Source organism: Leptopilina boulardi, unplaced genomic scaffold (genome assembly GCF_019393585.1).
Source record: "Leptopilina boulardi isolate dan_hultmark-lab unplaced genomic scaffold, ZJU_Lbou_2.1 LbouV2_112, whole genome shotgun sequence".
Lineage (NCBI taxonomy): Eukaryota > Metazoa > Arthropoda > Insecta > Hymenoptera > Figitidae > Leptopilina > Leptopilina boulardi.
The window spans coordinates 4,116,443-4,138,246 of NW_026137655.1; the positions used below are offsets into that span (position 1 = coordinate 4,116,443).

The 21,804-nt window shown below is 28.8% G+C and overlaps 5 protein-coding genes across 6 annotated transcripts in view; 3 read left to right on the plus strand and 2 right to left on the minus strand.

The window, feature by feature from the left end:
• Positions 1-4,604, plus strand: part of LOC127279027 (ER membrane protein complex subunit 6-like) — a 32,437-nt gene extending 27,833 nt beyond the window's left edge. Inside the window, exons 2-5 of one of the 2 annotated variants that reach the window (XM_051301122.1) lie at positions 3,321-3,447; positions 3,797-3,957; positions 4,037-4,129; positions 4,335-4,604. In XM_051301122.1, coding sequence (XP_051157079.1) covers positions 3,408-3,447; positions 3,797-3,957; positions 4,037-4,129; positions 4,335-4,385 — 345 coding nt within the window. In that variant the 5' untranslated portion in view covers positions 3,321-3,407 and the 3' untranslated portion in view covers positions 4,386-4,604. The remainder of the gene's footprint in view (positions 1-3,320; positions 3,448-3,796; positions 3,958-4,036; positions 4,130-4,334) is intronic. The other variant, XM_051301132.1, reaches the window with a different exon arrangement.
• Positions 4,335-8,315, minus strand: LOC127279023 (excitatory amino acid transporter-like). The gene is made up of 9 exons (XM_051301100.1): positions 7,855-8,315; positions 7,675-7,759; positions 7,248-7,446; positions 6,944-7,154; positions 6,597-6,878; positions 6,141-6,374; positions 5,706-5,900; positions 5,474-5,608; positions 4,335-5,287 (listed from the first exon to the last, which is right to left on the minus strand). The coding sequence occupies exons 1-9, from the start codon at positions 7,929-7,931 to the stop codon at positions 5,086-5,088; spliced, it is 1,620 nt and encodes a 539-aa protein (XP_051157057.1). The 5' UTR covers positions 7,932-8,315; the 3' UTR covers positions 4,335-5,085.
• A 1,014-nt stretch (positions 8,316-9,329) lies between these two features.
• LOC127279113 (U7 snRNA-associated Sm-like protein LSm10) lies at positions 9,330-12,135 on the plus strand. Its single transcript, XM_051301260.1, has 3 exons — positions 9,330-9,539; positions 9,603-9,720; positions 11,622-12,135. The coding sequence occupies exons 1-3, from the start codon at positions 9,376-9,378 to the stop codon at positions 11,811-11,813; spliced, it is 474 nt and encodes a 157-aa protein (XP_051157217.1). The 5' UTR covers positions 9,330-9,375; the 3' UTR covers positions 11,814-12,135.
• Positions 9,731-11,615, plus strand: LOC127279042 (5'-nucleotidase domain-containing protein 1). The gene has a single exon (XM_051301144.1). The coding sequence runs from the start codon at positions 10,119-10,121 to the stop codon at positions 11,409-11,411; it is 1,293 nt and encodes a 430-aa protein (XP_051157101.1). The 5' UTR covers positions 9,731-10,118; the 3' UTR covers positions 11,412-11,615.
• Positions 11,926-15,304, minus strand: LOC127279049 (acetyl-CoA acetyltransferase, cytosolic). The gene is made up of 8 exons (XM_051301157.1): positions 15,141-15,304; positions 14,300-14,421; positions 14,095-14,207; positions 13,766-13,965; positions 13,248-13,477; positions 12,977-13,165; positions 12,725-12,887; positions 11,926-12,522 (listed from the first exon to the last, which is right to left on the minus strand). Exons 1-8 carry the CDS (start codon positions 15,187-15,189, stop codon positions 12,404-12,406), a joined length of 1,185 nt encoding a protein of 394 aa, XP_051157114.1. The 5' UTR covers positions 15,190-15,304; the 3' UTR covers positions 11,926-12,403.
• Between the last annotated feature and the right edge of the window lie 6,500 nt (positions 15,305-21,804).

The window sequence follows — 21,804 nt, forward strand, 5'->3', positions numbered from 1 at the left end:
TAGGAGATGATTCACGTATTAATGTATAGTGCTCAATTGTTATAGGAATTTATATTTGAAATATACATAGTTCTTTACTTATACCAAAAGAATGGTAATTTATTTTATTAACAAAAACATTTTTTATGCCATTCGTTTATTTCAACATTTTAAAGACTATATATAGTGATTTGTTCTCTAAAGTAGAAGAAGCAATTCTCTCAGGCAAAATTAATTTTTAAGTATAGGTAGATAAAGTTGTTTGCTTTAGGCAACACTCACTTTTTAAGTAGAAAAAGTATTCTTTTCAGGAGAAATTTATTATTCAGTAGGTAAAGTCGTTTTGACAAGGCGGCACTCCACTAATTTAAGTAAATCAAAGACATCATTTTCTTTTTAGTAGGAAAAGTAGTTTGCTAATTTTTTTTTTAAATGATAAAATGTGTCGAAATCAGTTAGCACTCAAATTTCTTTTGGATAAAATAATTCATCCTACTACTGTCAATGAAAATAATTAATAGAAAGTCGTAGAACAATTAAACTCACTGATAAGAATATTTATGCTTATTAATTTAATACTGAGACGTACGTCAATTAGTGCTCATTTAATTAATTAATACGCAACTAAAACATGATTATAATTAAATTCTACATTTAGCACATGTGCTCGAAAATATTCCATTGATGCTCTATTATAAAGAAAAAAATTTATTAAATAATTTAATAAAGAATAGGAAAATTTATTTTTATAATAATAATTACTATTATCTAATTATGTATTAGATTTATTTTTTATACATAATTATCTTTTTTATTTTTATACTTAGGATATTTATTATATTGTAGTGTCCACACGGTATTCTACATATATCTATAGTATATGTCATATTCATGATATGCCTGAGTGGTAAAATATTATCGAAGTCAGCACATGAATCAGCGCTTTAATTTTTCATTATTACTCCGACATTTTTAATTATATATCTACATATATATGTAAAACTAAGTATATCATAAGAAAAAATACTATCTTAGGATATTTTTATAAATAATAATTTATTTATTTATAATTTATTTAATGATTATTGTATATAAGTATATATCCTACATTAGAAATTATTATATTGATTGATATACTTACCTTGAACATTATTTTAATGAAAAATTGTTATATATACATTTTCCTTAAAGTTTTCTATTTTTTTTTTTTAATATTATTTTCAAGACTATTAGAAAAAATTTTTTTTTTATCAAAACAATCTTTAATCAGTGGTTTTTAGAAGTTTTCATAACTGAAAATATTTATTTATAATACTTGTATTTTATTTTTTTAAATATAGACATGAGTTTTGAATATTCATATATTTGAGTATAGATACGAATGATTATAAACTAATGATTGAATTTGATTAGGAATATTATTCTAAATAGAGTATCACATAAGGCTTCAATATATGTAAATTACATTGTAATTTATCGTATCCATTTGTTTATTGAAAAAAACAAGAAATTATTATTTTGTTTGTTAACTATTATTACACTTTGTATTTTTATTTTTATAATTTGGCTCACGCTTATATTATTAGTATATACAAATTATTATTGACGATATATAAATCTGAAAGGTATTTGCCACACCCAATATGTTTTGCAACTAAGAGAATCGGACTCAGTGCAAGTGCACTCGTTGATGATATTGAGACTAAGTGACTCATTCACTGAACGTTTTAGAAAAAAATCAAACTTGGTAGAAATCTTTAGATTTAAATGTAAAATAAAGAGATAGAAAATTAGGAAAGTTTTGAATAATTAAATTAATTAATTTATGCATATGATTAAAAAAGTTAAACTAATTTGCTGAGCTTATTAATATTATAATTGATAAATTTTGTTTAGATAATTTATGAATATTTGACTGTGAGAAAAGATTAAATAATTAAGTAAATAAATAATATAAATCGTTATTTATAGTATATTACAAAAGATTGAGTCTTTTTAAAAAAAACTCATGGACAAGAGCCAAATTAATTTTAAAATTATTTGCCCTCGAGGGGGTTTGCCTGCTCTCATTTCATTTTTTTGTTCTGAAATTTTTACGTATATTCATAAAATATTTTTATCTCTTTGAAAGAAATTTCCTCTAATAATTATTTTAAATTACATACTCAATAATTATCTTTAATTAATATTTTTAATGTCAAACAATTACAATTATATTTAAAAAATAGATTTAGTAAAGATATTTTAAAAAGTACCTAGGGTCAGTTGGGGTAAATGGGGACAAGAGGTTTTGGAGCTTAATTTACAGTTTTAAAATTAAGTTCAACGTTAATATTTTAACCTCAGATCACCTGAAAGAGGTTTTGAGTATTGCCAAGCTTTTATCTTGACAATTGGCAGCAAGATAAAAAAAGTTATCGCTCAATGCAGAAAAACTTGAAAATCAAAGTCAAACTGTTTCAGTATTTTGTCGAGCATTTCAAAGAAAACAGACTTAAAAATCATACCAAATTTTTTTCTTATTCCTTATAACTCCTATAACAGAAATTCACTTGAATTTTTGATTTTTGTCAATTTGGTTAATAATGACAAGCTGTCCCAATTTACCCTGAGTTTTCAAATTTTTGGGGTAAATGGAGACAGCTTGTTATTATTAACCAAATTAACAAAAATCAAAAATTCAAGTGAATTTATGTTATGGGAGTCATAAGGAATAAGAAAAAAATTTGGTATGATTTTTAAGTCTGTTTTTTTTCAAATGCGAGACAAAATACTGAAATAAAAAAAAATAAAAAAATTTTAATTGGTTTTGTACTACAAATTTTTTTCAAGTTTTTTCATCCCTTAATACAGTAATATACTTAAGGAAACTTTTTTCTTAAAACTTTCTTAGAAACTATGCTGTCCCCATTTATCCCGAATTTTATGAAATTTTCTAAATTTTGGGGTAAATGGGGATAGTCAGTTTCATGCGTTTAAAGCTTATCTAAATTTTTTTCTGCTGCATAAAATTAATCCTGGGAACGTAAATAACAACTTAAAAAAATATAAACCCGCAAATATTACCTTTTAAAGGAAGAAACTTACGTAATTTGTGAAAAATAGCGATTTTGTCCCCATTTACCCCAACTGACCCTATGTTTTTTAGGATCAATTAAAAAGAAGTATATTTTTATTTAAGAAATCATCCTTCGGAACATTTGTTTTTGAATAAATTCAAATCACTATTATAATTAGCGCGCTATTAATTGCAAAGGCGAGTCGCTAGTCACTAGTGCCATCTGAAAAAGGCATTGAGTCTCTGCTTTACCAACAATTTAATCAGCTGTGATTTTTGACAGGCATGTAAAGCAGACGAAATCATACGTGGTTTGTTGTCAACTTAATTTACTCATTTTTCAATATATCAAATCAAATATCTGACAAAAATGTCTGGGAAGGTAAAAACAAAACAGGAAAAAGCTGGTGGTTAGTAAAAATCACATACTAATTTACTATCTTTATCTCAATTGCTTTTCTCATTTTAAGGTTATGTTAGTTTTGTACTTTGAAAATTCTTCTTTCTATTACAAAAAAATTCTTTGTTCTAATAAAGAGCTATATAAAAATTATTTATTTTTATTGTTAATATTTTAGTAATTTACTTTTTTCCGTTGCAATTTCTAACCTTGATCGAATATAAAATGAGTTGTTATTAATTTGATGTAGTCAATGTCGAATTTCACATAGTCATTGTGTTTTAATGTTGAATTATACAATTTTTAATTGAATCTTAATTTTCTAGTATTATAATAAAAATTGTGATATTGTTTATTAGATGTTATCGCTTACAGCGAAATGGCGGTCAGAAATAATGCTGCAGTTGTAGAATACTGTAGAATATCAATGGCTGCATTGTCTGGTGGTATCGCAGGTCTTTTAGGTTTAACCAGTTTATATGGGTTTGGATTTTACATTTTTGCAGTAATTGGATTATGGGTGAGTTAAAATTTCCGTCTCTGCAATATTGAATAGTTAATTAAAAGGAGAAATATTTAATATACGTTATATATTTTAGGCAATGCTTCTAATGAAGGCAGGTGGGCAGTGGAAAAAGTATTTTATTAGCAGACGAGCTTTGTTGACAAATGGATTTTTCGGTGGATTATTTGTATCCTTTCTGACAGTTTTCTTTTTTATTTATTTCAGTAGTTGATTAAAGTCGGTATAGTCAATTTTCTTTTCATAGTTTAATCATAATCCTTTTTTAAATATCTTTAAAACGTTATTAAATACCTATTTTTAAATTTTTAATTTATATTATTTATTGATTATAGCTAAATTTTCATCGAAAATTTCCTTAACATTTTAAATAGACATATGTACTATTCTGGACATTCCTCTACGGTATGGTACACGTGTACTGAGATTGCAAGTAATTCATTAAATTTTTTTTCTTTATTCTAAAGTTCGTCGTATTTAAGACGCAGGAATAATTTTATTAAGGATCTTCGTTCTAAAAACAAGTCATAATGTACGTGTGTCTCAAAAATAATATCTAGGCAATAAGAATGGATGTAAATATGTATTTCACTGCGCAATTCATAAGTGATAAAGTACAAATAAATTATTCCGTTAATGTGGAATTTTTACATTTATTTATTTCATAATGTACAATTTCATAAACGTCATTGATAAATACTTGAATGATGTTATTAACAAAATTGTTTTGTAAAAATTGATTATCCTAAAAAAATTGACGTAAAGAATCTATTCGTAAAATTGTTGATAGAACACATTTTAGAATTTGTTTATATTGAAAAAATGGTCATCATTTTTTTTTATTGTTTTTTAATTAAATTTTCATACAATAATAGGTGCATTGTCTAGGAGGGGGACTTGCACACAATTAGTCTTAGAATATTAGATCGTTTTACATATATTTCTTACAATTATTCGAGAATTTAATCAATCTATGTATTAGATTTTTTTAAATCACTCGTTTTCTCTACTTTTTTGTACTTATCATGCTCTTGATATTTTGGTAGTCTCGTTTTTTTATTGTTAGTATTGCTGAAGTGAAAAATTGGATTTTTTTTGTTTCTTTAATAATATGGTTGGTTTCATTTAAATTTTTGTTTCAGATGTAGAGATAGGACTCGTAGCAGATTCTTGACATTCATCAAGTTCAATAGGAGACATTCCTGATTCCATACCCTCAAATTTTTTCTCCGCGTCCATTTCTTCTAATTCGTCTTTACTTAGATGATAAACTATTCCTGCTCCAAAACCATCTCCCAGAACGTTAATTGATGTTCTCAGTCGATCCCTAAAAACAAGTATAATATTTTTTTAAAAACAATTCTTTTCTTTCTTCTTTTGGTTTATTATTATATTATTCACTAATGAGAACATTATTTTTCGTTGAACATTCCATTTTTAGATGATTTGAGCTTTTTTATTTTAGAGAGAATTTTTGAATTTTTTTGGAATCTTTTTTTTTAAATGAACTTACAATAACCAGTCAACAGCGAAAAGTAAAGAAACATCGCTCGTTGGTAGTCCAAGAGCAGTCAATACCAGAAGCATAGTGATTAGCGCAGCGCTTGGAATACTGGCAGCTCCTATACTTGCTAATGTAGCAGTGAAACTAAAAAGAGAAACGTCGATGAAATTAAAATTTTTAAAATTATATTCTTTACTTTGCAGATCTGGATGAGAAAATTGGATTTTATACGCAAACCAACCTGACTGTGATGACATCGCCGATTCCCAATGAAATTCCATTCATTTGAGCAATGAAAATTGCTGCTACAGCCTCGTAAAGTGCAGTTCCATCCATGTTTACTGTGGCACCGACCGAAACAACAAAACGACTAACTCTCGGATCAAGCTTATTATTTTCTTCCAAACACTGAAAGGTAATTGGCAATGTTGCTGCGCTGTGGAATTCATTTTAATGAGGGCCAAGCGTTTCTCTCTCTTTCTGTTTTTTCCTTAGTTTTGAGAATTTTTCCAAAAAAGATTGTCTTTTTTGGGAGAGGACGCATGAATATTCTCTTAAATATATATTAGTCCAAATATCTAATTTATAATATAATAATAATAATTTAAATTATAATCAATTTAATAGAATATCTATGCGTCCATGAAAAAATGGGATAAACCTATAATAATTATACCTGGAAGCTGTTCCCATGGCTGTGATCCAGGCTTGCATCATACCCCGAAAGAATACAGCGGGATTTTTTTTCGTCAATAGCCAAAAAATCAGTGGAAGTGTGATGATGGCGTGAATTAAAAGACCCATGATGACAGTGATCATGTATAATCCAAGCATTTGTGCCATCATTGCTAGATTTTGAATGGACATGATTTTTCCCGCTATCAGGCACATTATTCCAAACGGCGAGTACCTGCGAGATTTCGTCAATTGAGGCTAGTAAACGAAAAGCAGAAACTATTAATCGATGACACTTACTTTCTTTGGTTTTTCAAAAAAAAGAAACAGTGGATATTTAATTGATGAATTATTTGATTATGTCAACAACAACAAAAATTCTATGGGTTTCCAATGATAATAATCTATATAGAAAATGATTGTTTTTGTTTGTTGAGAAATTGTTGGAAAAACTGACCACAAGATAATGATGCCAACCAGTTTCATAACAAGATCGTTTAACACTGCAAAGAAGTCGATCATAATTTTGCCCTTGGGTCCAATTTGACCGGCGAGAAGTCCAAAAACAATGCAGAAAACAATCATGCCCATGACGTTGGTCCCGTCCTTGTAGACTAATGTTGGCTCCAAAATGTAGTCCGTTCGATTTTTACCCTCGAGGATGATTATTTTCTTCTTCACGTATGATGTCTGCACCTGTTGGAAGCATGCTTGGACGAGGTTCTCCGGTACCATGTTTCTGTGGAAATGAACTTGTTCTTCGCACAAAGCGCGATTTTTTCAAGTTGATTGAGAAATTTTTACCTTATTATATCCAGAATGGCATCAATCGTTGATATCTTGGACTCCTCACCGAGAGTGTCAATCACTTTAGGTTTGATTTCTGGATTTCCGGGATGAATTATCAATACCATTGCAATCCCCACTATCGCGGCTAGAATTGTTGTGACCATGTAATAGGATAAGGCACGAAACCCTATTCTTCCGGAACTTCGTGCATCAAGTTGAGCCATTCCTACGGGCAATTGATCGTTTTATTTATAAACTTTTATATAATCAGAACTTTTTTTCAAATTTTGAAAAAAAGAATTAAATTTAATGTGGATACCTGTAATGAGCGATGATATTATCAAGGGTAGAATAAACATTTTTAAGACACGCATAAGAACTTCTCCCGGAAAGCTGATGAGCATTATTGAATGTGAGGAGAAATTTACTAATCGACCTAGGAATCCGAGAATCAAGCCCAATAAAACTGCAGCAATTGTTAGCACCAATACCAAATTCTCACCCATCCATTTTATCATCTGAATTTTATCAAAATAGAAAATTATTTATGGAGAAATTTTTTATTTTACACATATACTTACTAATTTTCAATTTAAAAGTTTTGAAATTTATTACCTATTTTGTTTTTTAAATTTCATTTTTAATTATTTGAAATTTCTCGAAAATACATAGTTGACAAATAATTATAAATAATTTGGAGAAAAATAATAGCGGAGTCATATAAAAATTTGTTATTTTTGACAAACCACTTGAAGTCTACGCAGAGAGTCAGACGGAATAGGTTTTTTTTCCTCTTCATTTTCGGAAGTCATTTTTTCCAAATCCTTTGATCTGGGACAGGGAAAAAATTGAAATTAAATTTTATAAATGCAAAAATTACGAAATTACAAATCCAAACATTTTAATTTAATTTCGATAAAATTTACGTGTGGCTTTCCTTTGTCTCCAAAGGGACACCTCTAAGGACAGCGACAGCTCCGGAAATTCGTTGACCCAGTGACATTTTGATTTTGTGGGTTTCTTTTGTAGCAAGACTTTCATGAATATTTAGAGAGTCGTTCTTGAAGGAACTGGAACAGGGAATCCCCCGGAAGTATTGTCCTGTGTTTCATGTCCAAACTGGGATCACAATTTCCAAATTTGGAATCCACTTTGTTAAATATTTTCAAGAATTGTGAAATTTATAAAAAAAAAAAAAAAAAATCACTTCACACCATAAAATTGGCGTTAAGGGTGAAAACAATTATTTTAATAATTAAAAAATCAGGTGTCAAAATAATTCACGTTTGATAAGACACCTAGAACTGAAAGTAACTGTCGTGCGTTCTAATCTTTTGAGGCTCGTGTTGGTATCGCCTCGTTGCGTTCTAGAATCAGACAGATAATGTATAGCCCCATCCAGGAAGCTGATTAGCTCACGAGAGGGAAAAGGGGGACACAGGAAGAGGGCACTCATCACTACGGGTCGCACGGCACCGATTTAATCCATCAACCCCTTTTAGTAAATACCATTCCGGATCTATTTCAGACGTAAATATCTATGATTAATGGATAAAATCCTCTAACTGCGCTTTATGTGATCTTGAAAATCTCTTTCGCTTCAGATTCCCTAAAACTAAATAGTTCAAATTTACATAATTTACATTATTTATATAATAGAATTTTTATTTAACGACATTTTTCATTTATCAACATTTTCATTTTACAAAATTTCTATTAAACAGATTCTCCATGAGCATAGTTTTATTGAAACTAATTTCAATTTTACGTAATGTGCAATTAATAAAATTTTTATGTTTCTGGATTATTTTTTAAAATAAATTCATTATTTGAAATTTTTTATATTTATGAGTTTTTAAATGAACTGAAATAAGCTGGACATTCTTATCAAGAATGATGCCATTTTATCTAGGTCACTTACAAGACTCCCCTAGCATATTGAATGAACGTAATTCAAATGATTATGATATTTGATTGGATCTGCGTCGTGTATCTCCCATTGAGTTTAAATGTAGAAAATGTTTTTCATTGACTCCCCCACAAATTTTGTCATGGTAAAATTTTTAATATTTTAAAAACAGAAATAATTATAATAATTATTACTGGTAATTGATTTAAATGATTTTTCATAAATTCGTATTTTCCAGTCAACTAGTTTAAAAAAAATTCTATTACTCTTGAAAACTCAAAAATTATAATACAATTTTTATAGACTGTGTAGAGAAATTTTTTTTAAGTATTATTGTAATTTAAGTGGAATACTTTATTTTTTATACAACTAAATTTTTATTTGTTTTCTGTTTTTCAAATGAATTGATTCATTTTAATTTAAAAAATTCGCGCTACTTTTTGATTGGTGGATCAAACACATGTATTCTGCGCAGGCGCTTCTTGTGCTTGCACAGAAATGGCGGCTTTGTTTATACTTGTAGTTAATTGTTAGAAAAATGTACTCCTCAGAACCTTCAGGTAGTTATCGTCCTTCTGCAAAGGAGAAATTTAACTTTTACAACACTTTAGCGATTTTGTTAAAAGCAGTAGAAGGTCAAAAGACAACAATCGATTTACGAAATGAATCGTCTATCACTGGAACAGTAGATCATGCTGACGGGTGTGTAGAAGTGAATTGTAATGATTAAAGTGAGAATAATCAATTATTTATTTTGTGTTACAGATACATGAATGTTGAGATGAAGGACTGTATTTTTACTGATTCTCGAGGAGACACATTTAAGTTTGAATTATTTTTCGTACAAGCACGAAATATTCGTTTTGTTCACATACCTCCTCACGTAAGTCAATTTTAAAATTATAGGTATACTTTCAGAATTTTTTTTATTAATTACCTTAAACAAATCTTTGACATTTGTTGCAATTCTCTTGTTTTTATATTTTTTCACCTACATGGCGTTTATATTATATTTGGGAGTAAAAAATTGTAAATTTTGCCGGTAACATGACAGCATAACCTAAAAACTTCTATAGCGATGTAAAGATCGTTGTGTAGGTGTGTTTGTTTCATATAGTCACGTGTAAAATGTGCATCATTAACGGTTGTTAACGTTAATCTGAGAATTAGTTGTTTCTTTATCAAGAAGTTTAGATAATAATTTTAGTTTTGTTTTTGTCACGTAAGTTTCAAATTGGAAAACAAGACTTAATTTGTGTGTGATTTCGTTTCGTGAAAAAAATGCATTCTATAAGGTTATGTGACTATGATTGCATTGGTTTCGATTTAGACAATACTTTATTACGATACAATATAACAAATTTAATAAAACTAGAATATGGATTGATGGTCGATTTTCTCGTTGAAAATAAACAGTATAGTGCAAAGTATTTGAAAAGCACTTTGACTGATGGTGATTTTGACTTTATGCAAAAAGGGTTAGTTTTGGATATTCAACGAGGTAATATTCTCAAGCTCGATGCTAGTGGATTAATTTGGAGGGCTGCTCATGGAACAAGATTATTAACAATTGAAGAATTACAATCAATTTATCCGAATCAGAGAAGTGAACTTTCTGATAAATTTGTACAAAATATGTTTTCCGTTTGGAATGGTGATCTTTCAGTGCAAATTAGAGCTCTATTGGATTATTTTGATATATCGGTGAGTCTTATTTTCGCTAAGATGGTCGATGCTATCGACGAGAAAAATGGAAAGCAGAATGGTTACACCATTTGGCCTGATATTCTGGATGCTCTGTCATATATTTTCTCAAAAGAAAAATTTCAATCCAATGAGGGTGTTTTTTTTTATATTAAATTACATCCCGAAAAGTACTTGCATAAATGCTCTTCTGAAACTATTTCTTGGATTCGAGAATTAAAGAAAAAGAAGAAAACTTTTCTAATTACTGGATCGGATAAAGATTTCATCGATTTTACAGCGAGTTATGCACTTGGCAAAGATTGGAGATCTCTTTTCGATATTGTCATTTGTTATGCCAAAAAGCCAGGATTTTTTGCTTTGGAAAGGCCATTTTTAGGAGTTGAAGACAAGGCATTGGAAATTGTGAATGTAAAAGAATTTGTTGAAGGCGGTATTTACAGTCAAGGGAATTGGAAGGAACTTTTGAAATTTTTTACTCGAATTACAGGAAAAAATGAACCACTTTGTTTGTATCTTGGTGATAATATAGTGCAGGATGTTTACGTTCCGAATGCGAATGCCAATTGTGACATTATGGTAGTTGTCGATGAACAATTAGCGGAAAAAATGTTACATCACGAATTGTCACACACTGATGAAAATATTATCAATTCGAAATTTTGGGGTTCATATTTCTCGTTACAAGAGTCCGATGGTTTTAAAGATACTTTTTGGAATCATATAATCCGAACTCATTCGAAACTTTGCATTCCTAAAGTCGATATCATTACTACGATTCCTTTAGATCAGTCGATAGAATGTTTCGTTAAAGACGACAATAATTCAAGCGGATATTATCCAGCAAAACCTCTTTCTTTACACGTTTAATTTCCTCTTTTTTACTAAAGAGATTATTATTTTTATAGTTTAGTGATCTGTTAAATGAAAAAATTTCTATGTGTTCCTATGTTGAAAATTACCATTTTTTTCGTTAATTAGTAGAATAATTTTGTTCTTTAGTAGCATTCGTAAGTTGCTTACCATAATGTTCAAATTAAATGACTTTGTTTTTTTAAAATCTGAATTTTTGTATTAAAGATACCTATAATACCAGCTATTAAGGATCAGCTGCAAAAAGTGTCTGGGCATCTGGTCAAAGAGCGAAGTACAAAAATTACACACAGAGAATCGAGAACTTTGCTTTCTCAACGTGAAGGAATAGCTGCTGTAAAACAAATTTTAGAAGAGAGAAAAAATAGTGCAGTAGAGAGTACATCTGAGTCGAGTTAGAATATAAAAGTATTATATACAGTATGATAGGATATTTTCATCGAATTAGAATATAAGGATAGATAGAAGGTTTTTTTTACTTGCGTTCGCAAATAATTTTTTTCTTATAGAATTATCAAAAAGACGTTAGAAATATTTATTTTGTTATAAAAATGTTAACTCTCTTCGTACAAAAATAAATAAGGTTTCCATCTAACAAACTCTCTTTTGCAAGATTATACCTCAAAAAAATTTCTCATGCATATAAGTCTTCGAAGTTTGTATGACTATATATTTTATAATAAACTACTACAGCTTCGAAAAAAAAAGTTTTTGTCGCAAATGTCAATCTCGTTAATTGCATCATTTGATCTGTTGATTGGAAAAAAATATATTGCTCTTTGAATTTGTCACCCTGAGGTTGTAATCGTTAGTCATTTTACATTTATGAGTGAATTTTTATAATAATTTTAATGCTTCCGAGATTGAATTTGATTTATGCGTAGTTTTAAAAAGAAATTGAAATTTTCAATGAATGATCATTCCTTAACCTTTTTGCTTCTAAATTCCTGTTTAATTTTTGAAAATTGTTTGATTAGCTTTCATTTGCATTATATTCTTTCTATGGCAATAGCAATTCCCATTCCTCCTCCTATGCACAAGGATGCAACTCCTTTTTTTAATTGTTTTCGCTCTAGCAAGTGTAGGAGAGTCACTAAAATCCTCGCACCTGGAATAATTAGTAGTTTTATTATTTGACATCTAGGATTCTATATATCTTTCTATAATATTTTCAAATCTTGATTAGTTTTTTTTTTGCATTTAAATACTAAATATTATTCTAATTTGTTGCTCGCTTAAAGAGTTGTCAGATAAATTATAAGTTATAGTTTTAAAATAAACGTGAATTGAAATTATTTTTAATAATTTACCCGATGCTCCTATTGGATGACCTAAAGCAATTGCACCGCCATTGACATTTACTTTATTGGGATCCAAGCCCAAAGCTCGAAGACAAGCGAGCGATTGAACTGCAAACGCCTCATTCAATTCGTAAAGATCAACTTCGTCTTTCGTCCAATTCGCTTTTCTCAACTAGAAATTAATAGTTTTTGTTTTTGAAAGATGACATAATTAAAATTGAAACATATTTTAGTTTTTATTGTAATTCAAAAATAAATTACCACTAATTCAACAGCGGGTATTGGTCCGGTACCCATAATATCTGGTTCGACTCCAGCTTGAGCAACAGCGACAATTCGCACCATGGGAGTTATTCCCTTTTTAGCTGCGGCTTTTGCAGACATTAAAACGATAGCTGCAGCTCCGTCATTTATTCCAGAAGCGTTTCCTGCAGTTACAGTTCCGTTCGACTAAAACAGAAAATAAAATTTACAGTTTTAATAAAGAAATTCATTTTTGACAGAGTCAGTATTTTTCTTATATATTATGTACTTTGAGAAATGCTGGCCTTAGCTTTCCAAGTCCTTGAGCAGTGGTACCAGCTTTTGGAAATTCATCTTTCGACATGACAATAGTATCTTTTCTAGATTGAATCGTTATTGGGACAATTTCCTTATCAAAATATCCAGCTGATATCGCGGCCTCTGCCTTTTGTTGTGATTTCGCCGCATACTCATCTTGATCTTCTCGGCTAATTGTGAAATTTTTTGCTATATTCTCCGCTAAAAAAAATATCTTTTATTTTACTCTTTTTTGCGTTTAGAGAACTTCTTTTCATTTAGAAATTTATGTAAATCTTATTTGCAAATTTAAAAAGAAAAACACTCATAATGTTTACAGGATGAAAGATTTATTCATTTTTTAATAATGATGATGAAATGTTTTTTTAAATATGTTTAGAATTTTTAATTACTTAAATAGAACACTTTAGTGGTGAAATATCTGTTTAAAAAATGAATAAATTTTTATTCTAGTTTATGAGTGTTGTTTCCAGAAAGTTAGGATTTTACCAGTGATTCCCATATGAATTTGATTAAACGCGTCGGTCAGTCCATCAACAAGCATTGTGTCAACCAAATTTCCATCTCCCATTTTTGTTCCATTTCTTAAATGAATTGCATGAGGAGCTTGACTCATACTTTCCTGTCCACCAGCGATAATTACGTCATTTTCTCCAGACTTAATTGACACATAAGCATTGGTGACTGATCTGAAGAAAAATTTGAATCATAAAAAGCCAATATTGAATAAAATAACTGATATATAGTTATGCTATTTAGCATTTTTTATCTTGATATGAGCATATCGTTAAGGGTCATCACAAAACGAGTTGACATACTTGAGGCCAGATCCACAAAGCATGTTCACCAGATAAGCAGGAACAGAAATAGGAAGTCCTGCATTTATTGCTGCTTGTCGTGCTGGATTTTGACCTTGTGTTGCAGTCAATGCCTAAAAATTATTATTGAAAAAAATGTTAAATAATTATGTTTAATTTTCTTTTATCTATTCATTTTTTTCTTTTATCTAGTATGCAAATATACCTGGCCGAAAATTACTTCGGAAACATCTGTAGGTTCTAAATTTGCTCTTTTAATACTCTCTTTTATTACAATACTTCCCAAATCTGAGGCTTTCAATGAAGATAACGTCCCACAAAATGAGCCTAAAAATATTGATCAATTAATTAATTATTATCAAATTTTATTTCATAATTAATAAGAATTTAAAATTCTTACTACTTTTATATTATTATTTACTAAATAAATTTTATTTGACTAAAAAAATATTTGTCTGGTGCGAATAAATATATGTATTTTTTTGATAATGAATTAATCGAGTACTTAGTTCAATTAATTCTTTTTTTTTAATGCAGAATAATTATAATGTTAAAGTAGAAAGTTCTAAATAAATGAAATTTGAATTACAAAAAAAATATTAAATATTCAGAACGTTAAAAATAGTATTATCATTTGTAAAAAATATACTATATTAAAAAAGTTAATAACTTAAAAGTAATATTTTAATTAGATCATTAAAATTATAATTCAACCATTCAAATTTTTTATTAAAAATTAAAAATTTTAATGCAGCAATTAAAATTGTAACTGAACTTTTGAAAATTTAAAATATAACTCTTGAACCACAATGTCTATTTGCTTATTATTTGTAAGAAGCTGACAACAATGTAAATAAAACTTATCATTGTAAAAGAAAGTTCTCAATAAGTTTAGAATATTTTAGAAAAGATGTAGAATTTGAAGAACGGTACTTTCTATTCATTCTTTTAAAGGAATTTGAATGGGGTTAGTAGCACACTTGAGATGAAGTTTGGTTATTTTTATAAATATAAAAAAATGATTGTATTAAAATTATTTAATTTACCTATTGGTGTTCTAACTGCAGCAACAATAACTACCTCACGATCACTCATTGTTGATTATTGTCGTATTACTTAAATAATAAATAACAACAACTAAAGACAGACTGCCGCCTTGAATCTTCGTTGGGAAAATATATAGCAGCCGATATTGCGGGCTGACGACATTTTTCAGTATCGTATACTAAAAATCAAGTCACCAGGAACCTTAGAAAAAATTTTAATTAGTTACATTTTAACTTGCATTAATTGATTTTATTTCCGAGATAATTTGAATCAATTTTCATATTTTATAATGGTAAAAATTTTTTTCGAATAAATTATAAATACATAAATACATTTAAACTTTTAAAATTAATTATGGAATTATACACAATTATTAATTAATATAACTAATAATTTTATTGCGAAAGTAATTAAAATAAGAAATGTAAAATTTTTATTAATGTCCCCTTTTTTTGAACGAGTCTTCCCCCTTCAATAGAATAATTTCTACTCAATTTTTTTTTTTTTGTTATGTACGCACCTGTCATTTAAATGACGAATCGACTAATACGATGTTTATCCAACAGGTGGCGCAGCGGTTGAATCTGAAGTTCGTTTGTTTTTACCCAGAATGCATTGTGATCAGTGACTGGTGCTAAGATGGCTGACAACAAGGAGGAGATTTCGGAGCTCGTCGTAAAACGAGGTATTTATCAAACATTCATGACTTGCCTGTCTTGTTGGTCATTCTCAAAAGATTGCCCATTCCCAAATGATAACTGGGTTAGCTTTAGAATTCCGTGTGCTTCGTAAAACCGTGAAAATTAACACCATCTGTACATGTAGTACATGTCTCGATGAAAGAGTGCGAATCTTTTTTTTGCCGATTGTTGAGCAAATCTAGCCTCGTATCTTTAATTGAGAACATCTCAAACGATATGTTGAATACAATTTTTGAGTGTCTGTTATAATAATCAACTACCTGTCAAGATGAGCGTCAACTTTTTTTTTGTGTTTTTTTTTTTTTTTTTTTTTGACAAGTGTCTCAATGTCTACTTGACAGCCTACGTGCACTGGACTTGATCGCACACCCTTCGTGTACGACACGGTCGGCCAGACAGACAGACACATACGAACGTGTGTCAAGTATATTATTCTATGCTCGTTATTCATTAAGGTCATAATACCAACGGCCTTGCAGTTGTCACTGACGTTGGTTTAAAAATATTTGTCAGGGGGGAACAAAATGGCATAATCCAAGCCCGGTATTTTTTTTCAACGTGGAAATTAAAATAGAACAAATTTCTCTATAATTGTATCGTGAATCCATTTCTGGAATGCCAAAGGAACCTTTACTAGGTAGGGGGAAAATAACATGTGTTCGTTTTCAGTAGCAAAACGTTGTAATACAAACTGTGATTACCGATTTGCGTTTATCGTCCGTGAAACAGACCCACGAATCGATTCCCACATGACCGGTTAAACAGGCTTTTTGTTTTATTTATTTATCAGATGTGTTTGTGTCGTGTGTTGTGCTGTGCTGTAGAATTGAAGTAGGCGAGAGATTAATCCAATTTCTTGATCCGGGGTTTTGAAATTTACATTTCTTGACAGCATGAAACAATGCGAGTACAATTTTGAGGTTATGTCGCTCTTTATCTTTTGTAGATGTGATTATCCAGATAAGCTGGCTACGTCATTCATATCCTTGGAATTGTCAACCGATTCATCAACTTTATTCAATGTCTTAAAAATTAGTTGCGAATGCAATTTGACTTTTTATAAGATGTCATTTCTGCAAAGTCAGAATATAAGCAGTGTGTTTCGTCATTTCGTGGTATAATCAATACTCAGGAAAGTTCTATAGGAAGTTGTGTTTTAATTTCACTGAATTCATTGGAGAATTTTGTAAATTTTTATAAAATGCAATTAAAAGCATTTTCATATGGAATTAATGGACGTAAAATAATGGTGATGTTTAATTTAAAAATAGAGAATTTGTAGGATATATGTATGATTTTTTTAGGTTAAAAAAATAATAGTTGGTGTTGTGAAGAATTTTTCTGTTTTTACCTGTATTTTTAAAATGTGATAACAAATCATATAAATTTGACTATGTAAATTCGCTTATAAATGGTTGGTATTTTATGTTCTGTTATTTGTATAGTATTTAGCCAAATATTCATAGAAAAAAATCTTTTGAGGAATAGTAAAAAATAGGCGTGGTTAGAAACATTATTGTCATTTGTAATGATTATTTACGACGTTTCGGAGTTTAAAATCATCGTCAGATGGTAGTCTCAACGACGTTCCTTGATTCCAAAGATCCCAACCCCTTCGTCTCAAGTGCATTCTCGAGAGAAGTGATATATATATATATATTCAATTAACATACGGCATTTCCTCTTGCATATGTGAGGAAGTCTATTAACGAATTTATAGGTATGGCGTGGCAATGTCAGCTGCTATTTTCCCTATACTTTTTTATATCCGGTCTATTATTCCATAACCTCTGTGAGGTAATTCTTCTTCTAATTCCTCACGACCTGTTGCGTCGCTCTGTTCTACCACTCAATCTTTTAACTAGTCAAGCAGCCTCAAATATGTACAGTTGTTTCATTAAAACTGGAATTCTCTTTATTTGGCAATCAGAAAGTTTAAAGATTCCAATATTGGAAAGGAATGTGGTCGATGATTGGAATAAAGAAACGCAAAAGTGTGTTTAGTTCACAAGGAAATCGTTTGATTTATTTCTTAATAGAGGAATTTTTTAAATTTTGAACTGTATAAAATATTTTTTGTTAAATTTTGTATTCACTGAAAATTCAAACTTTACATAATGATTATAATAGAGAACGCTTATGCATTTCCTTTGTTTGTGTTTATTATAAATTTATTATAAATTTGTTTATTATTTCTTAGCCTAACTGTTTTTTCAATGCAGTGATAATGTTAGAAAACATTAAAAAAAATGTTGAAATTAATTAAAAAAATTTTTTTACTTTAAAAAAAAAACAGTGATTGATGTAACCATTGCGACTTATTTGCATCGGATCGTATTACTAGATCGGCATTTGTTCTTCTTGTTGCAATTTAAATTGCTGTCGTTTGTCTCAGTATGAATAGCAGTACAGATTCAGTTTGTAGATAAGGTTGGTGAGTCATTCTCAGAGAGATTCGTTCCAATTTTGGTTCTCGCATTAGATTATATTAGGCAGGGTCGTTCATTCAACTTTCATCTAAAATATAAGTAATAATGCGAGCGAATCACTGACTTTGTCCAGTATTTTAGATGCGATAAGAAATTGATTGTTTATGATGTAGTCTCGTTTTTTTCAGAACACATTTGATACATTTGATTTGAAAGATGCTTAATCTCTTCATTAATCAAACAAAAATAAATTGTTCGTCTATAGATAATTATGAGTATGAATTATCATTCTGATCATTTTTTATTTCCGTTTCTCTTTTCAATTTATTCATGATTAAAAAAAATAGAATCTTTTCCGTTTTAATTGTTTTGTGGGTACGGAAAGATTTATTAAAAGAAATTTAATTTTGATTGATATATGTTCATATGTTTTTTAGAAGAAATTTATTTGGAGTTTACAATTTAAATTTTAGAAATATTATTTATGATAAATTATAGGCTGTCAGTTTTGACATTAAGGTGAAAAAGCAAGCTTGTAATAATAATTAGTCAAGCTAATTAATACACAGCTTCTTAATTCCTGTTAACATCTGGAGTGCAAAACTCCGTTATACATATAGAATAATCAGGATGCATTGATTGCAATCTAAATCCTCTTAACGAGTTTATCATCACGTGTTTCAATTTTGTAAAAAATATTTTCCTTATTTTTCATTTATTTTTATTAATAAACGCGAGAATAAAAGTAAAAAAACGTAGGCATTGGTAGATTATTTCACGATATGGTTAATCGATTATATTTGTTTTTTTTTTGAATAATTTAAAAGATGACACTTGCGAATATCTTTCGCAATGTCGTTAATGGAGCTTTAGTTTATTTAAACTTATGCAAAGTTATTTAACTTGATTCCGCAATTTATAAGAATCTTGTGCATATACGAGGACATAATCGTTGGCAGTTGTCGGCTATCCGTGTCAACGAGATTATACAACGACCTCCCTGTCTGGAATCTCGTTCGATACCACTTTTACTTTTTTTATCATCTTTTGCACTTAGAAAATTCTACTTTTATTTATAATAATTTTTGTTTCATTAAACGTAACTCTCACTATATATTGGGCGGGTTTTAGTTTTAATTTAACATTTTTATAGAAAAGTGTCTGAAATAAAATTAAGATTTTGTTTTAAAAATTTTTTATTTTTAAGCATTCGGATAAATAAAATTAGAAAAAATAAATATGTCTTCTAGAATTTTAAGTCTGTTGTTTGAATTATGTAATGTTGTGGATATTGCTTTAGTTTGAAGAAAGGAAGAAAGAATCCATTGTTTTTGAAGAGTTTTGAGACAAAATCTGAGACTATTTTTCTAAAACGGTGCATGTTGCTTTTTCCATGTAGACACGAAGAAGAACGTGACGATTAGATATAGAAGAATTCGTTACAAAACAATATTATGCGGTACAAAGAACAAATGCGGTTTAGTTAAATGTGGCGTAAGAAAGTGGCATAACCATAACCTTAAACTCGGTGGTCACAGCCTGATAGGTTGGGATAATAGAGGCCGTTCCACCGGTAACTGTATGAACTCAAACTCTCAAATGAAATATAATTAAATTAACGTTTGAGGATCAAGATAATTGTTAGAATTCTTTATTTAAACTGTTAAATTTTTATTTAACAAAATTACTGTTCGAATTGAATTTTTATTTGTCAAATTCTGATAAGTGGAGACTTGGCTAAATAATAATTCTGTTAAATAGAAATTTTTTCGAGGTTTTAAATTCTAATAAATAGGAGTCATTTTATTATTTTCTTTATTCTATTGCCATACAATACAGTAAAGAGAAAATATGGTATTATAGTTTGAGATGACCGTTATGATTTGCTATAACTTTAAGTTGAACACCTGAATGCAATTGTCGTGCATATTATGTCCTTGCTAATCATCTCTATAAAGATCTTTTGTTGTTCAATTGAAGGCTAGGTCGCGTGTAAAATGTCGACTTGTATATATATATATATATAAACAATATTCTAATCTTTTCAGATGAAAACTTGTGTTTGCCATTTGGAATTTTTTTTTATTATTTCTTTTTATACCATTTGAAATTGACACTTCTGAAAAAGTCAGGTGTAACTTCTATATATCATTGAAAGTGATACTTTTGAGTTGGTATTTACTATCCTCGTGTCTATAATTACAATGATCGTCACGGTTTTATGGAGCAAATGAAAAATAATACATATATCGAAAAAATACTTTTGAAAGTCGAAATTAAATAAAATCGAATAACGTACTTGAGAGGCATTCTTTGATTTGATAATATTAATTTAAATAATTTAGGTGTAAAATTGTTTTTATTTAAAGGTATTATAATTTTCGATTGTTTGTCCGATTCTTCTTTAATTTTTTTTATTTTTAGTACATATAATCTCGATATTATCCAATTTTTGTGCATTAGGTCTACCTCATCTGCTGAAACGTTAAAATTTTTAATAAAACCCATAGAAGAGTTTCGCTGTGTCAAAGCTAATTGTTTAGCAGCGGTAGAAAATATTTTAGTTATCGTAGCAAATTTTTTCTGCAAACATTCGTTAGCATCTGTAGCTAAGTAATTCTTTATCGTGTGTAATTGCTCTCAATTATCACTGAAGCAAAATATCTCATTATTTTTACATCCTCCTAAAAGATTTTTTAAATGCTTCGCTCGTGCACCACACCCGCATGTTGCGATGCATTAAATCTATAATAATATTCACGAACACATATTGCTTCGGTTAAATCATAATTTGCGTTAATTATTTCTGAACCGTTACATAATAACTTGTTAACAAGAGACTAAATTGTTATTTATATATACAGAACAGAAGGGAATTAGACAATTTATTTCAAAAATTAATTATTCTGGTGTTGCATATATGTTTCAAGTTAAATGAAATAAATCATTTTTCCTTTCTCCTTTCTTAAAAAAGACAGTGCATGCAAAGCACATGAAAATGTATCGAAATATCTCGATGGTCGAAAAAATCGAATGTAAGAAAAAATGAACTTTGCTTTCCAGAGCATCTAAATCAATATTCATTTTATAAAAATCACCTTAAATTATTGTTCCACATATATATTTTGCATAACTTACTCAATTGCAATAAATATACACTTGCAAAATATTTATTTATTGTAAATATTTGCAGCTGCCATGAATCAGACACGAACATAACCTACATTTAGTTCAAATCACTTTATTGGCCCAAGACAAAATAGCGCCCGCTTTTTTAAAATAATGAAATTTATTAAATTATAATAAAATAATTGTAATAAATTAAATTATTATGAAAATAATATTACTTTGAATAAAAAAGTGTTTTTAGTTTTAAAAAAAAATTATTCAACAATTATTATTATTTTTAGACAAATTTTACAAATATAATAGATTGTTATTTTTCTCTTTGAAACTTTCTCTATAATTACATGCCTTTTTGCATTTTGTTAATAATATTATTAAATATTTAATAAAATAATTGTAATAAATTA

Excerpts from the sequence above, each read along its gene's own strand:
- LOC127279113 (XM_051301260.1), top strand. The coding sequence starts at position 9,376 with ATGTACTCCTCAGAACCTTCAGGTAGTTATCGTCCTTCTGCAAAGGAG. Across the intron at positions 9,540-9,602 it reads ACAGTAGATCATGCTGACGG|ATACATGAATGTTGAGATGA; the intron begins GTGTGTAGAAGT and ends TTTGTGTTACAG. Across the intron at positions 9,721-11,621 it reads TTGTTCACATACCTCCTCAC|ATACCTATAATACCAGCTAT; the intron begins GTAAGTCAATTT and ends TTTGTATTAAAG.
- LOC127279023 (XM_051301100.1), bottom strand. The coding sequence starts at position 7,931 with ATGTCACTGGGTCAACGAATTTCCGGAGCTGTCGCTGTCCTTAGAGGT. Across the intron at positions 7,760-7,854 it reads GAGACAAAGGAAAGCCACAC|ATCAAAGGATTTGGAAAAAA; the intron begins GTAAATTTTATC and ends TCCCTGTCCCAG. Across the intron at positions 6,375-6,596 it reads GTTGGCATCATTATCTTGTG|GTACTCGCCGTTTGGAATAA; the intron begins GTCAGTTTTTCC and ends GAAATCTCGCAG.
- LOC127279042 (XM_051301144.1), top strand. The coding sequence starts at position 10,119 with ATGCATTCTATAAGGTTATGTGACTATGATTGCATTGGTTTCGATTTA.
- LOC127279049 (XM_051301157.1), bottom strand. The coding sequence starts at position 15,189 with ATGAGTGATCGTGAGGTAGTTATTGTTGCTGCAGTTAGAACACCAATA. Across the intron at positions 13,966-14,094 it reads CTTTGTGGATCTGGCCTCAA|ATCAGTCACCAATGCTTATG; the intron begins GTATGTCAACTC and ends ATTTTTCTTCAG. Across the intron at positions 13,166-13,247 it reads TAAGGCCAGCATTTCTCAAA|TCGAACGGAACTGTAACTGC; the intron begins GTACATAATATA and ends TTTCTGTTTTAG.